Consider the following 13,694-nt stretch of genomic DNA (forward strand, 5'->3'; position numbering starts at 1 on the left):
ACCAATCTCTCCTATTCAGAACATTCGAATTGCCTAGCGATCTGGACTAAGATTCCATTTGTTATCATTCTTTATGGAATGTCTCCCTCCCTACTGCCTATTTGCTAAACATGGTAGTATGAAACACATGGTAGAATTTATCTGACCGTAGTGTTGACAGATGGCGCCTCAGTAATCAAAAGGGAGAAACTGTGAGTGAAATAAAAAGGAATTCTGTTCCATAAAAATTCTTTAGTTCACAGTTTCAAAAAATGTTTAATACTGTACTTGCAATCATGAATTATTGTAAAAATGATAAGCACTATGTTATATGTGACCTTCCTCTTTCCATCACTCTGATAGTCCTTGCCTATATTTTGTTTCTGTTTGTTTTTTTAAAGAGAATCAGGATTCTGATACATTAATTTGATTTATTGTTTTTCTGTTTTCTGCCTCATTAATTTCTGTTTGTATCTTTATTATTTCCCACCCTGTGCTTTCTTTTGTCTTACTTTTCTTCTTTTTGTATTAGAAATTTAGTTCACTTAGTGTCATTCTCTCTTTTTTGTTGAGACCAGGTGCCCAAAGTCAGGAATTTTCCTTTTTTTCACTGCTTTACTATATCTCCAGTTCTCCTGGTAGTGTGTTCATTGTCATTATTTTTCGGAAATTCTTTCATTTTCCTTTATATTTTCTTTATCACAGAACAGTTATTTAATAGGAGGTCTTCTCATTTCCAGGAGGAAAGGCCTCTTTGCTTTGGGGTTTCACTTTTCATTTTTAGTTTTATGAACCTGTGAGCAGAGGGTGTTGTTTGTAACGTTTCTACTTTGTGGAACCTGCTGATCTGTTACTTGTGCCCTAGAATGTGCTTGGTTTTTGTCAATGTTCCTTCCATGTGCACTTGAGAGGAAGGTATATTCTCTGTTATCAGTGTCGTGTTGGATATATATCAAAAAAGTCTACCTTAGTAATAACCTCATCTAAATCTTTTCTATCCTTATTTTTTTTATCAGTGTGACCTGTCTCATACTGAGTGGCCTACTAACATCACATCATCACTGTGCTTCTGGTTCTTATTGTACCTCCTATAAAGCATGTTTTATCTAAGAGGGTGCTGTGTTATGTGGTACATAGAGTCAGAAGTATTCTATCTTTATTGTGGATCGTGACTTCTAATGCTAAGTGCCCTTGTCATTATTTAATGCTCTAGCTTGCAGACTACTGGTATCAGGATATTGACTGATGCTTTCTTATTGTTTTTATTCACTGGCAAATCTTTGTCCATCACTTTATTAGCAGTCTTTTTGAATCAGTGTATTTAAGTGTCCTCTTGTATAGAGCATAGAGTTGAAATTTTGAAGAACTAATTTGACAGTCCTTTCCTTTGAATAGGCAAGTTAAGTCCCATCACGTTTATTGACATGACTTTTATGTTTGGCCTACGTTCTGTGACATTATTCTTAACATTATCTTCTGGTGTTATAATTACTGTACGTATGATACTTACTCTGTTCATTCGATGTTTTTTTTCTTTTTCTTAAAAAATTTTTTTGTCACTTAAGGTTTGTATTTTTATTCTGGTGGTTATCTTTGCATTAATACTTTTAATAGTACACCTATAGAGCCCTTTTCTTCTTACTTTTTCCTTCCTGTCAGTCTTCAATGATATCTTTTGACAACCAGTGGTCTTCTACTTCCCCCTTTTCTATCTCATGTTCCCATTTTGAGCTACATTTGTCCTCCTTTTTCACACATGTAATATTTATGTATTATCCTCAGTGCCATTACTCCACCTATGTTTTGGTCTCAACCTTATGAGCCGAATAGTTCATGTTCCCCATCACATCTCTTGCACACTATCCCCAGTCGTGTTTTTTTTTTTTTTTAATGTTCGTCTTTCCCTTTTTTTCCAGATTTTATTCTGAAAAATGTAAAGCTTACAGAAAACCCAAAAGATTTTCACCAGTTGTTAACACGTTGCCACATTTGCCAGCTGTCTTTCGGTTGGATGAAGCCTCACCTCCTCTAGCAGATTCCTCAGAATCTGTGTGTATGTTGCATGTATACAGTGCTCTGGCACATTCAACACTGTTTTCCTGTGGCTTTGACTCTTTGGGAAATCTTGGCTGGATATAGCATCCTCGGTTTGTACTTTCGTTCCTTGCATTTCTTTAAAATCCTGCTGTACTACTGCCTTGCTTTGTATCTTATTTTTGAATAACCTGATGCCATTGCAGGCCTATTGCCTTTGTAAATTATTTCTTCTCTTTTTTTTGCCTGAAGGCCCTGAGGACTTTTTCATCTTTAAGGTCTGAATACAGTTTTGGGGTTTTTTAAAAATATAGTTTCATTAGGATACGTTTTAAAGTTGATCATTCTTGGTCGATATTCCCTAGTGTGAAAATGTATAGACTCAGAGAGCTTTCTTTGTTTCTAGGAAACTTTCTTGGATTATAGTTTTAAATAATAGATCTGTTTCATTGTTTTCATTTTTTTTTTCTTCAGGGACACCAATTATCTTCAACCTCCTTTGCCAGTCTTCCATTCACTTCCTCTCTCATCCTTTTTACTTGTTTATCTCAGTTTTCATCTTGTTTTCCTGGTTTTCTTCATTGCCTTTGTTAAGCTTGCATTGCAGTCTATCCTCCCTTGTGTAGTCTGTAATTTGGGCTACATTCATGATATAATATAGTGCTTTTCTCACTTTTCTTTCCTGACTTCAGCTAACCCTCGTTTCATTCCTTCTTGTTTGTTTGCTTGCTTGTTTTATGTGTTTCTTGTCCATTTCTGTTCCTAGGTTTTACATTTCTGATTCAGAAATGTAAATCTAATTGTGATCTGATTTTTCTTTTTCTTTCTTTTTTTTTAACTTTTTTTTTTTTTTTTTTTTTGAGAGAGAGAGCAGGGGAGGGGCAGAAAGAGAGGAGGAGAGAGAATCCCAAACAGGCTTCACACTGAGCACAGAGCCTGATGCAGGGCACAAACTCATGAACCGAACCGTGAAATCATGACCTGAGCTGAAGTCAAGAGGTGGCCACTTGACTGACTAAGCCACCCAGGCATCCCTGTGATCTGATTTTCATTTCCTCCAATGACTGAGAATATTTAGTGCAGTTTGAAGGTGTGTTGTGTGTTAGTTTTCTTCGACTGACTCCGACTGTTTGTCGGAGTGGGGGCACTTCTCATCAGCAGAAAAGATCTTATTCATATTTTTTGACATTTTATAATAGTTTTGTATGGGTGTGGTCTGCTTTTATCTATCCCTATTCATTTTATGGGCAGGATTCTTAGTTTGAGAGTGCTCTCTTCCAGGCAGTTTCTGTTAAGCATGGTGGTGGTGGAGTGGGAAGGGTAGACGCAGGGTAGGCATATCTTGTTTTTGTTTGTTTCTGCTGGTGCCTGAATTTTCCCTCCTTTCCCTCTGTGGCTGTATCTGTTGGGGAGATCACCTCTTCTTCCCCAGAAACACTGGTTCTCTGAGGCTGCTACTTCTGGTCCCTGTACACTTTCAAGCCATTACTGTGAGTAGCCGGGGCTGTGGACTACCTAGTCGCAACCTGTGCCTACCATCTTGACTTTTCCTGTTCACTTCTGGGTTGTGGGGGAGGTCTGTGCTTCCTCCAGCCCTCTGCTCCTTTTCCATTTTTCAGCCTCTCCTCTCCCATTCTCCACACCTACAGGCCCGCAGCGCTGGCAGATGGACTGTGGGAGCGAGTTTGGAAAAAAATCTCCCCCTGTTAACTTGAAGGTTGCAGTATTCTCTGTATTCTAGAGATGCTGAAGGCATAGAGCCCATGTGCTTTTCTTTATTTGTTCTCTTTGTTGATTTTATAGTTGTTTTCGCAGGATGAGGGCGAGATTTGGAATCAGGCCACCACCATTGTTCTCCAAACCCCGAAGTCCTCTTGGCCTACTCTAACATTATGAGCATTGTTTGATATTAAAGAAGTTTTTCACCTTTTATTAATGATTTCCAATTTGCTGATTTGTGATTTTTTTTTAACTAATTTGTGGCTTTTTACTAAAGAGATGTTTTCTAACATTATTTGACAATGTAAGAGAGAGACGTAAGAAAAAACTCTGCCCTGAATCAGAGTGCTGATCATCATAATAATTAAAATATTCATGTTTGATTTTCAGATTATCTTTAATAAGCTACTTAGCCATTAAAAGGAACAATTTTTACAACAAGATTCTATTCACTTACTAATTTTATGTAATAAAATATATCTGTATAAATACTTTTCTGGTGAAGAGTTATTCCAAACTAAACTAAACAGACTTTGTTAGTTCCCCTTGTATGAATTTTGTTCTCATAATACCTTATTAATAAAGATCAAATGCCTGTTTTTTATAGATAAGAACTAAAAAAACCAAACAGGGAAGCACTCATATTTCAAGATCTCAACGAAAAGGTAGCAGTAGTTAATATGGAACAAAAAGCTGGTGAACCAAATAATGAAGATCTTTTATCAAGTAGTGGCGTCACATCCAATGGAGGTAAGTATTCTTTATCAGACAAAATGGGGAAAGAATTGGAATTAAGCAGTCCTCATAGTATTCATTCAGGCTGCAGGGTTGTAACAAACAAACATACTGTATTGTTGAAATTCTACTTTTTAGGGAAGAAATAGTTTAGTCTTTTAAAAATAGCGTATCTGTTTTTTAACATCTGTGTACCTCACATTTTTAGTTTAAAAATCGTTTCCAGGTTTCCCTAACGCCTTTTCTTCCCCCGTCTGCTCTAAGCCAGATATCTGTATCATTTTGACTCCTTTCCCCTCCCTCCCTCCATCCACTCGGGTATGCTCTTTCTAGTCCCAGCAGTGGCTCATGAGTCCATTTTTCCCTCTCCGTTGCCATTACTGCTGTTCTAGTTCAGGGCCCCCTCACCTCTGCCTGAACTGATTTCAGTGACAGGATGGCCTTCAGGAAAACAAAGAGGTGGCATGAATATGTGGAACATTGCAGGGAATTGGTAACTCTAGTGTTTGAAAGAGCTGAGAAGCCTCACTGGGGAAGAGGCAACCCGGAGATGAGCAGCTGCAGGAAGCCACTACCAGCCTTGGTCTAAAAGGACAATGAGAAGAGGAACTGTTGCAAGGGCCAGAACGAGGGCTGCCTGGAGGGAGCAGCAGCTACCACTCCCTGCAGGAAGCCACTGAGGCTGGTGAGAGGGAGTGGTACTCAGCTTCTCCCCCATTCCTGCCCCAGATCTTTCACCAGCACCACCCATTGTGACCTCCCTAGACTTCAGGGGGGAAGGGAGCCTGGGAAGAGTAGTTCTCTGCACCACACAGCAGAATAGGGGAAGGACAGAGAATGGGTTTTCTGGCTGTCAGGCCAATGGCCTGTAGCATCCTTGGCCGCTTTCCCTGCCTGTCTCTCATCCAGAAGAATGCACCCAGAGTTTATTCTCAATTACAGATCTGTTGTCTTACTGGTCTGCTTCAAAACCTTTATTTCAGCACACTTAATTTGCAAAAGTCTCTGCTTTCTAGGATGCTCATGCCATCCTAAGATGTCACTGTCACCTCCACACCGCTGTTCCCATCTCCCCTGCCCACTTCCATGCACTCACCTCCACACTTATACTCTGCCTTGTACTCCCCAGGGACACCGGCACTCAGGTCTGGGGTCATCTCCTCTGCCTTGGGCCCATCATCATCCCATAGTATTGTTGTCCTCATGTGTGACCCATCTGAGATCTTAGACTTCCAGTTTCTTGACCTTTTTAGTTCTTCTCATCTTGACCTTTAGCCACCCACTTGTCTTACTTGGATCTGATTACCAAGAGCTGTTAGACTTCTGAAACCCAACCCCCTGTCTTCCAGCCCTCTCGGTCCCTTATTCCTAGAGCATCTATTTTTCTGCCTCATGAAAATAGTGGTTCTCAACCATGGCTCCATGCCAGACTCATTTTTTGAGATTTTAAACATTTACATGGCTTAGATCTACACCCACAGATTCTGATTCAGTGGGTCTGGAATGACGCTTAGATGCCACAGATTTTTTTTTTTTTAAGCTCCCCTGGTGATGCTAATTCCCAGCAAGTATTGCAAATAACTACTCTAGATTCTGCCATTTTCTCCTAAATTACCAACCTCTTCCCATCCTCACTTTTTTTTTTTTTTTTTGGTACTATTCATTATTTCAGCCCATCACTTGCCTATATCTTCAACTTCCTTTTTCTCTTATTCTTCTGTTGCACTCTTACAGGAAACTCCCCATCTTTATCAGGCTGACTGCCTTTTCCGTTTTTGTACTGGGCTGCTGGAATATTCTGCGAGAGTAAACACAAACGGTGGATTTTCCACCAGTTTGCCACCTCACAGTCACAGTCATCCCTCTCTCAACTCTGTCCTTGATGCTGCTAGTGGAGACTTTCTCACTATCTCAGGCAGTTCTCTCTCCAACTTCCCACACTACTTATTTCAGAATTGTACCATTCTTGGGTCCCTCACCCCACCACCTTCTTGTTCACTCTCAGCATCACTTCCTAATTTCCAGAGACATTAGGAGCCCTTAGTTTGGTACTCTCTTACTTTCTCATATCCTGCCCCACGACCCACTGTTTTTCATAATCCATGCCTGCCTTCTCTCAAAGCTTCATGGAGGAGGCAGCTTTTTAATTTGCTACCCATGATCTAATTCCTGTGCCTGTCACCACGTCAGCTGCCTCAGAGATTTGGCTCCAAAAACTCCCCACTCACTCTGCTAGCTTCAGTCCCTTTTCGCCATTTGCACTCACCCATCCACGTAAACATGCTACATCTCTCCCAACCTAAAACGCTACAGATGCAACAAACCAGAACAACAAAAAATAAAACCTTTTCCTTGATCTGTCCTCCTTTATTTCTTCTTGCCTTCTTAGCCATGGCTTCTGAATGAAGATTTGTATTCAGTGTCTTCACATCTTCACCATCCATTCATTCTGCAAACTACTGCCTTATGACTTTTGAACCCAATAATCCAATGAAACCACTCTGGCCAACGTGACTAAATTTTCCCTTTTTTGCTAAGTTCAGTGACTTCTTCCCCCACCCCAACATTTTGTTTTGAAATTTTTTAAGTTGTTGAAAAATTGAAAAATAGTACATTGAATACTTTATATATTCTTAGACTGGATGCAGCAGTTGTCAACATTTTATTGTATTTGCTTTATGTCTATACCTACAATTTGTATTTCATTTACCTGAAGTTGAAGACATCATGATTCTTGCCTCAAAATCTGACATGCATCTCCTTAGAATAAGGATGATTTCCTACATTGCCACATTATCATTTCTGAGAAATTTACTATCAGTGCAGTGTCATCTGGTATGCATTCATATTAAAATTCACCCAGGGGCACTTGGGTGGCTCAGTCAATTAAATGTCAGACTTCGGCTCAAGTCATGATCTCAGGGTTTGTGAGTTTGAGCCCCGTGTCAGGCTCTGTGCTGACAGCTTGAACCTGGAGCCTGCTTCAGGTTCTGTGTCTCCCTCTCTCTCTCTGCCCCTCCCCTGCTCACGCTCTGTCTCTCTATCTCAAAAATAATTAAACGTGAAAAAAAATTAAAAATCAAAATTCACCCAGTTGTCCCTATAAAAAGCTTTCATTATTATTTTTTTTTAATGTAATCAGAGATCATGGGTTGTATTTGGTGGTGGTTCTCTTCATTTTTGCTCCTTTGTTGTTTCTGCTGGCATTGGCTTTAAGAGTCTAGTTGTATTGTAGAATATCCAACATTCTAGATCTTTCTGGTTGTTTCTCATGTTTAGATTCAGATTAAACTCACTTGGCAAGAGTTTGTGAATATCCTGGTACTAAATAGCTTTGTATCGAATGGTTTTAGGATCAATTGAAGATCCTTGCCTGAATCAATTATTACATTGTTGATTTTCTAATTTTACCATAGTTACTAGCTGACATCCTTCAGGAAAGAAGAGCTTTCCTTTAATTATTAACACTATAGATCCACAGAGTGTTCTTTAGTTCAAAGTGCTAGAATGCATCAGTGCCACTGTTGTTTCTTTCTTTCTTTTTTTTTTTTTTTCCAACGTTTATTTATTTTTGGGACAGAGAGAGACAGAGCATGAACGGGGGAGGGGCAGAGAGAGAGGGAGACACAGAATCGGAAACAGGCTCCAGGCTCTGAGCCATCAGCCCAGAGCCCGACGCGGGGCTCGAACTCACGGACCGCGAGATCGTGACCTGGCTGAAGTCGGACGCTTAACCGACTGCGCCACCCAGGCGCCCCTTTTTTCTTTTTTTTTTTTTTTTTTTTTTTTTTTTTTGCCACTGTTGTTTCTGATGCTCAGTTGTGTCAGTCACATTTAGCCAGTCCTTTTAAGCGAGGTCCTGTGTCTTTTTATTTTTTTAAATTTTTTAAATAAACAATTATATGTTATTCCAATTCAGAGTCTCTAAGTAAAATAATGCAGAATTACACATCCCTGTGTCTTTTTAAAACATGACCCCCTTCATTGCTTTCTGGCCCATCCAAATGTTCCAGACTCTCAGATGTACTTGGCCTGTTCCCCACGAATGAGCCATTTCTCTAAGGAGCCCTGGGTCCTTTTAGTAGGGAGGAGTATATAGAATCCAAAATCTGGTGTGCATATTGCTACTGAAGTATCACTTTGTCTGGGAGCATTCAGTGGATAAAGTTTCAAAATAGATTTTTTTAATCATAAGTTCACATGGCTACAAACGCAAAATCAAATCCAGTACCACGGAGTTCCTCATCTTCCCTCATTCCAAATCTGCAACTCCCCTGCATGAAAACTCCAGTGTCCAAAACCTTCAGTATACTCAGTCATTTTCTCTCTTCCACAGTACATACCAAATAGTTCCAGAATTACAACAGCGCTGCCGCCATTCACAACTTACCTGCCAAGTGAAGCTCGCTAAGGCCACACGGTCAGAGCGCTAACAGAGTCCTAAAGTTATTTGAAGGAACTACTTTCTCTGTGAAGTTATGTTATCAACTTACCGTACACTTAGGTTTATTCGTTTCTATTAGTATTCACTTTTGGCTTATTTTTTGAATATGGATAATGTGTATGGCTCAAAAGTAAAAACTGTATGAAAATGTATATTCAGTCAAGTCTAGCTGCCATCCCTATTCCTTCCACTCCATTTCCACCTATCTCTATACCCCTATAACCATTTTCTTGAGTTTGTTTTATTCTTCCAGTGGTCCTTTTGCAAAAGTAAGCAATTGCTACCCCCCCCCCCCCACACACAGATATGTGCATGTGCTCAACACATACATTCTTATTTTTCCTTTCTTACAAAGAGGAGGGTAATTAACCTCTACCTATTCAAGGGAGGAGTATCAAAGAATTTATGGACATATTTTCAAAGCACCACAGTTTGCCCTATGGTCACAAATTATTTACATTTCTCTCACATGCATAGTTCATTCACTCTCTCCCAAGAAGGCCCCTAACAGTCTCATCCCATTATAGCATCCACTCAGAGGCCAGAATCTCTTTTTATTTTTATTTTTTAATCTGGGGGGGCGGGGGTGGGTGGGTGGGGAGGGCCAGAAGGAGAAGGAGAGAGAATCTTAAGCAGGCTCCATTCTCAGTGCAGAGCCCAATACAGGACTCCTTCTCACAAACATGAGACCATGACCTGAGCAGAAATCAAGAGCGGGACCTTAACCCACTGAGCCACCTAGGCACCCTGAGACCAGAATCCCTTCACTGAAATTAGATTCAGGTGTGGATAAAGCTCCTCAGTTGTAAGTCCTTAAGTACAACTCCTTAGTTCTTTTTCGTCTGAAGACCTGTGACAGCCAACATACAGTGGCAGGCAGGCATAGGATAACCTCTCTCAACACAACCATCCCAAATGGGGTAAACAGGCACACAGTCCATCTCAATTCTGAAATCTAGCTGAGCACAGGTTGACCATCCCCTCATGAGGACTCAGGCCTGAGAATACTTCTCCGTGGGTCTTGGCACCATCCTCTGTACTCTTGGGTCTGACTTTGAGACCTCCTTCCTTTTACGTGAAAGGTAGTATATGTGTTCAGCTGGGGGGTTTCTCGGCCTGCTTATGGGGAGGCCTCTTTTCATCTCACACTCTCTCTGTCACTCAGTCAAAATCCGTGGTGTTTCTTTTTTTCTTTTTTTTTTTTTTTAATTTTTTTTTTCAACGTTTATTTATTTTTGGGACAGAGAGAGACAGAGCATGAACGGGGGAGGGGCAGAGAGAGAGGGAGACACAGAATCGGAAACAGGCTCCAGGCTCTGAGCCATCAGCCCAGAGCCTGACGCAGGGCTCGAACTCACGGACCGCGAGATCGTGACCTGGCTGAAGTCGGACGCTTAACCGACTGCGCCACCCAGGCGCCCCCCGTGGTGTTTCTTGAATATAATTCTCTAATATCTTTGTGGGTCTTCTGTGAACCTTCCCAGATTTTACTTCCTTCATCTTCTCTTTAAATATTGGTATTTTCTCCTGGATCCTCTTCTGTTTTCACTCTGTACACTGCCCCTGGATGATCCCATTGACTCCAAGGATTCACTAGAATTCAGATGCCGATGACTCCCAAATCCTTATCTCTAAAGCGCATCATACTCTTGAACTGCACAAATCAGCGTTACTTGATGTTGAAGCTCAAACCCCAAGAGAGATCTTTGACACCTCTCTGTCTTTTACTTACCGCATGTATTTCTCAAATCCACACCCTGGTGTCTGTCACCACAGTCTCCACTTCAGGGTAGACCCTTGCCATTTCTTGCCGGCATTGTTGAAGGCCTTCTCGGACTTGATTCTCTACCTTCAGCTTATCTCCATGCAGTGCATTCTCCACGCTGAAGCCGGAGAGCCTTTTCAAACTACGGAGGTAGTTAACTGTTCTCTCACTTTCAAATCCGTTAATAACTTCCCAAAGCTTTTGAGATGAAATTCAAACTCCTTGTCGTGACCACGAGGCCCTTCATGATCTGGACTATGTTTTAGTTCTCATATCTGGCTGCTACTTTCCTGTCACCCAGAATACGCAGTGCTGTCTCAAGCCTCCTCACCAGTAACTGTGGTGTTCCCACTGCCACAATGCCTTTCCTCTTCTCCTTGATATACCGCAAGGCTCGTTCAAGCTCAGGTTATCACTTGATTGCTATAAAGTAAAACTCCCTCCTCCTCCCTGATCTCTTCCTTTTTACCTTGTGTCCTCTCAGAGCTGTTACCAATCTTTTGCTTGTCTATTTTCTGCCATGAGACCTTGAGCCCCTTGAGTGTTCACTAAGGAGATCACCTGGGATGATGTTTGCCATAAAATTGTTTTATTACTAAGTTGATTGATGAATTCTTTAATATCTAGGTTCTTCAAGTCCATTTTTTATGTCGTCTATTCGTGGTACAATAATTGAAAACACATCTTCAGCTGGGACATTGACACAGATTCCTTTTTTCCCCAAATATGAAGTGGAGCTTGATTCTCCTAGAAAAGTTATCCCTTACCCTGGAAAGGAACACATTGAACGTGTTTTGGAAGAATATTCACATCAAGTCAAAGATCTGCAGAGAAGACTAAATGAAGTGAGTTACATTCTTTTCTTCTAGAACTTCGTGCCATTCGGGGATGACGGTGAGGCACGTTGCCTTGGAACAGAACCTAAACTTCCTAGAAGAAACACTTAGCAATAGATTTATTAAAGTTATTAATTTGACCTATGCTTTCTATTTCAGTGTTAAAAATTGGGCACATAAAGTTTCCATACATATTCCTTGGTTTCATGGCTAATTTTAATGAAACTTGAATAGCTCAAAATGTTATAATTAATGGCATTTATCTGTAATTATAATAATTGGTTCAGGCCTGCTGTCCTCTTATCATGATACCTGGTTTTTCTTTACAAAGCAGTTGTACGGATAGACCTTTACATGTAGGTATATACGAAACAGCTAAATAGTATATAGAAGTTATTTGCTAAAAATTGTAAGTCGACCTTATGTGGAATGAGGTCAGCTTTAGCCACATTTACAACTGTATACTGGTTTCCGGTAGTCTATAGTCTAAAAGTCAAACTTACCATTATATCCTAAGCCTTTTGATGATATAACCCCTCTCTTGTGCATTTGAGCCTCATCTCCTGCCTGTTCCCCAAATGTACCCTCCGTTCCAGCAGTATGAAGCTACTTGCTCTTCCTTGGATGTAGCATGCTATTCTAGAGCTTCATACTTTGGTCCAGGCCGTTACCTCTTCTTTACTCTGTCTGCCTGGCAAATTCTTATTATCCACCAAGAACTCAGTGCAAGCATTTCCTTCTTTGAATCCTTCCCCCTAGACAGCATTAGGTATATTCCCTGTCCAGCTGTTGCCCTATGTGCACATGTCTGTTGTAGTATTTAGTACACGTTACTGTGTTCATTAACACGTTGTTCCATCTCATCAGACTACATAAGCACATTTAAGGGAAAAGCTACAACTGTATTAAGTGCTGAAAATTATATACTATTGTATTACGTACAGGGGTACAAAGATGATTAAGGTAGGACTCATAAGGGGTTCATAGACTTGAAGAGGAGCTGGTATATAAACAAATAGTGATGATACTTATGATAAATACACTAATAAAAAGAGCAGGTGGGTGGGTGGGTTGGTTGGTTAGATGGATGGAAGAAGCACAGAGATACCAATGAAGTAAACAGTGTCTTAATTTATTTTCCATATCCATCCTCTGGCAGAGTATCTTGACACTTGATTGGCTCCCAGTAAATGTGTGTTAAATCACTAAATGAACAACAGGGCTATATTTAGCGTGAACCTCCTGTGTAACAGATGTGCTGGGTGTATAAAGATGGAAAAGACATCATCCTTTCTATGTACACATTTATATTCTGTGGCTGAGATATTTAAATAGAAAATGATAGCAACAGTGAGATCTGTGCTATAGTAGGGTAAGCAACCATGCTTTCCATTCCTTTTCTTACTTTTCAGCAACATTTGACACAGGTGATTATCCTCTTCCTCTTGAAGCACTCTTTTCTGCTAGGTCTGAGAAGAAACACACTCTCCTGATTTTCCTTGAGCTTACTCATTTTGTTTCTTGTTCCAGCAAAAATACCATCCAAAATAGTCATAGTGATTGCCATGGCATCTATTGCCATTTATATGCCAATGATTGTTCAACTTACATTTCTAGTACAGACCTCTTATCTTAGCTCTGGCACCAGTTAGTGTATCCACATACCTACTTGACATTTCTACAAGAGATGTTTCTGAGGCTCTATGAACTCAACGTTTCTAGCTGTATACGTGATCTCGCCCCCAAACCTACTCTTGTCCCAGTGTTCCTTCTAACTATATGCGGTGCCACCCTTACATAGTAGCATGAGGCAAAAACCTCACTTATTCTTGATACCTCTTCCCTGGCATCGCTTTATCACCATGTCCGTCCGGCGTATCTCATACATATTTCTCAAACCTGTTTCCATTTCCGCTGTTGCCATCCAAAGTTCAGACTATACTGTAGTTATTCACCTGGACTATAAGAGGAAAAGCTAAAGGACCTTAACCCTATATTGACTATATAAACATTGCCGACTGCAGAATCCACTAGGATCCTATTACATTTCCTTTCCTGTGTACTGTTTTTTCTGGTGGTTCTTTAACAAAAAAATTTTTTTAACGTTTATTTATTCTTGAGAGACAGAGAGACACAGAGCCTGTGCAAGGGGAGGGGTAGAGAGAGGGGGAGACACAGGATC

At 40.4% G+C, this 13,694-nt stretch overlaps 1 protein-coding gene across 17 annotated transcripts in view; it reads left to right on the forward strand.

The window, feature by feature from the left end:
• CCDC158 (coiled-coil domain containing 158) overlaps window positions 1-13,694 on the forward strand; it is a 105,920-nt gene that overhangs the window by 8,488 nt on the left and 83,738 nt on the right. For 11 of the 17 annotated variants that reach the window (XM_045473684.1, XM_045473692.1, XM_045473695.1 and 8 more), the window contains 2 exons: window positions 4,340-4,482; window positions 11,304-11,521. In XM_045473684.1, the coding sequence (XP_045329640.1) occupies window positions 4,413-4,482; window positions 11,304-11,521 (288 nt within the window). In that variant the 5' untranslated portion in view covers window positions 4,340-4,412. Of the gene's footprint in view, window positions 1-62; window positions 192-1,895; window positions 2,127-4,339; window positions 4,483-11,303; window positions 11,522-13,694 lie in introns of those variants that run through there. The other 6 variants (XM_045473690.1, XM_045473683.1, XM_045473691.1 and 3 more) reach the window with 4 other exon arrangements.

Source organism: Leopardus geoffroyi, chromosome B1 (assembly GCF_018350155.1).
Source record: "Leopardus geoffroyi isolate Oge1 chromosome B1, O.geoffroyi_Oge1_pat1.0, whole genome shotgun sequence".
NCBI lineage: Eukaryota > Metazoa > Chordata > Mammalia > Carnivora > Felidae > Leopardus > Leopardus geoffroyi.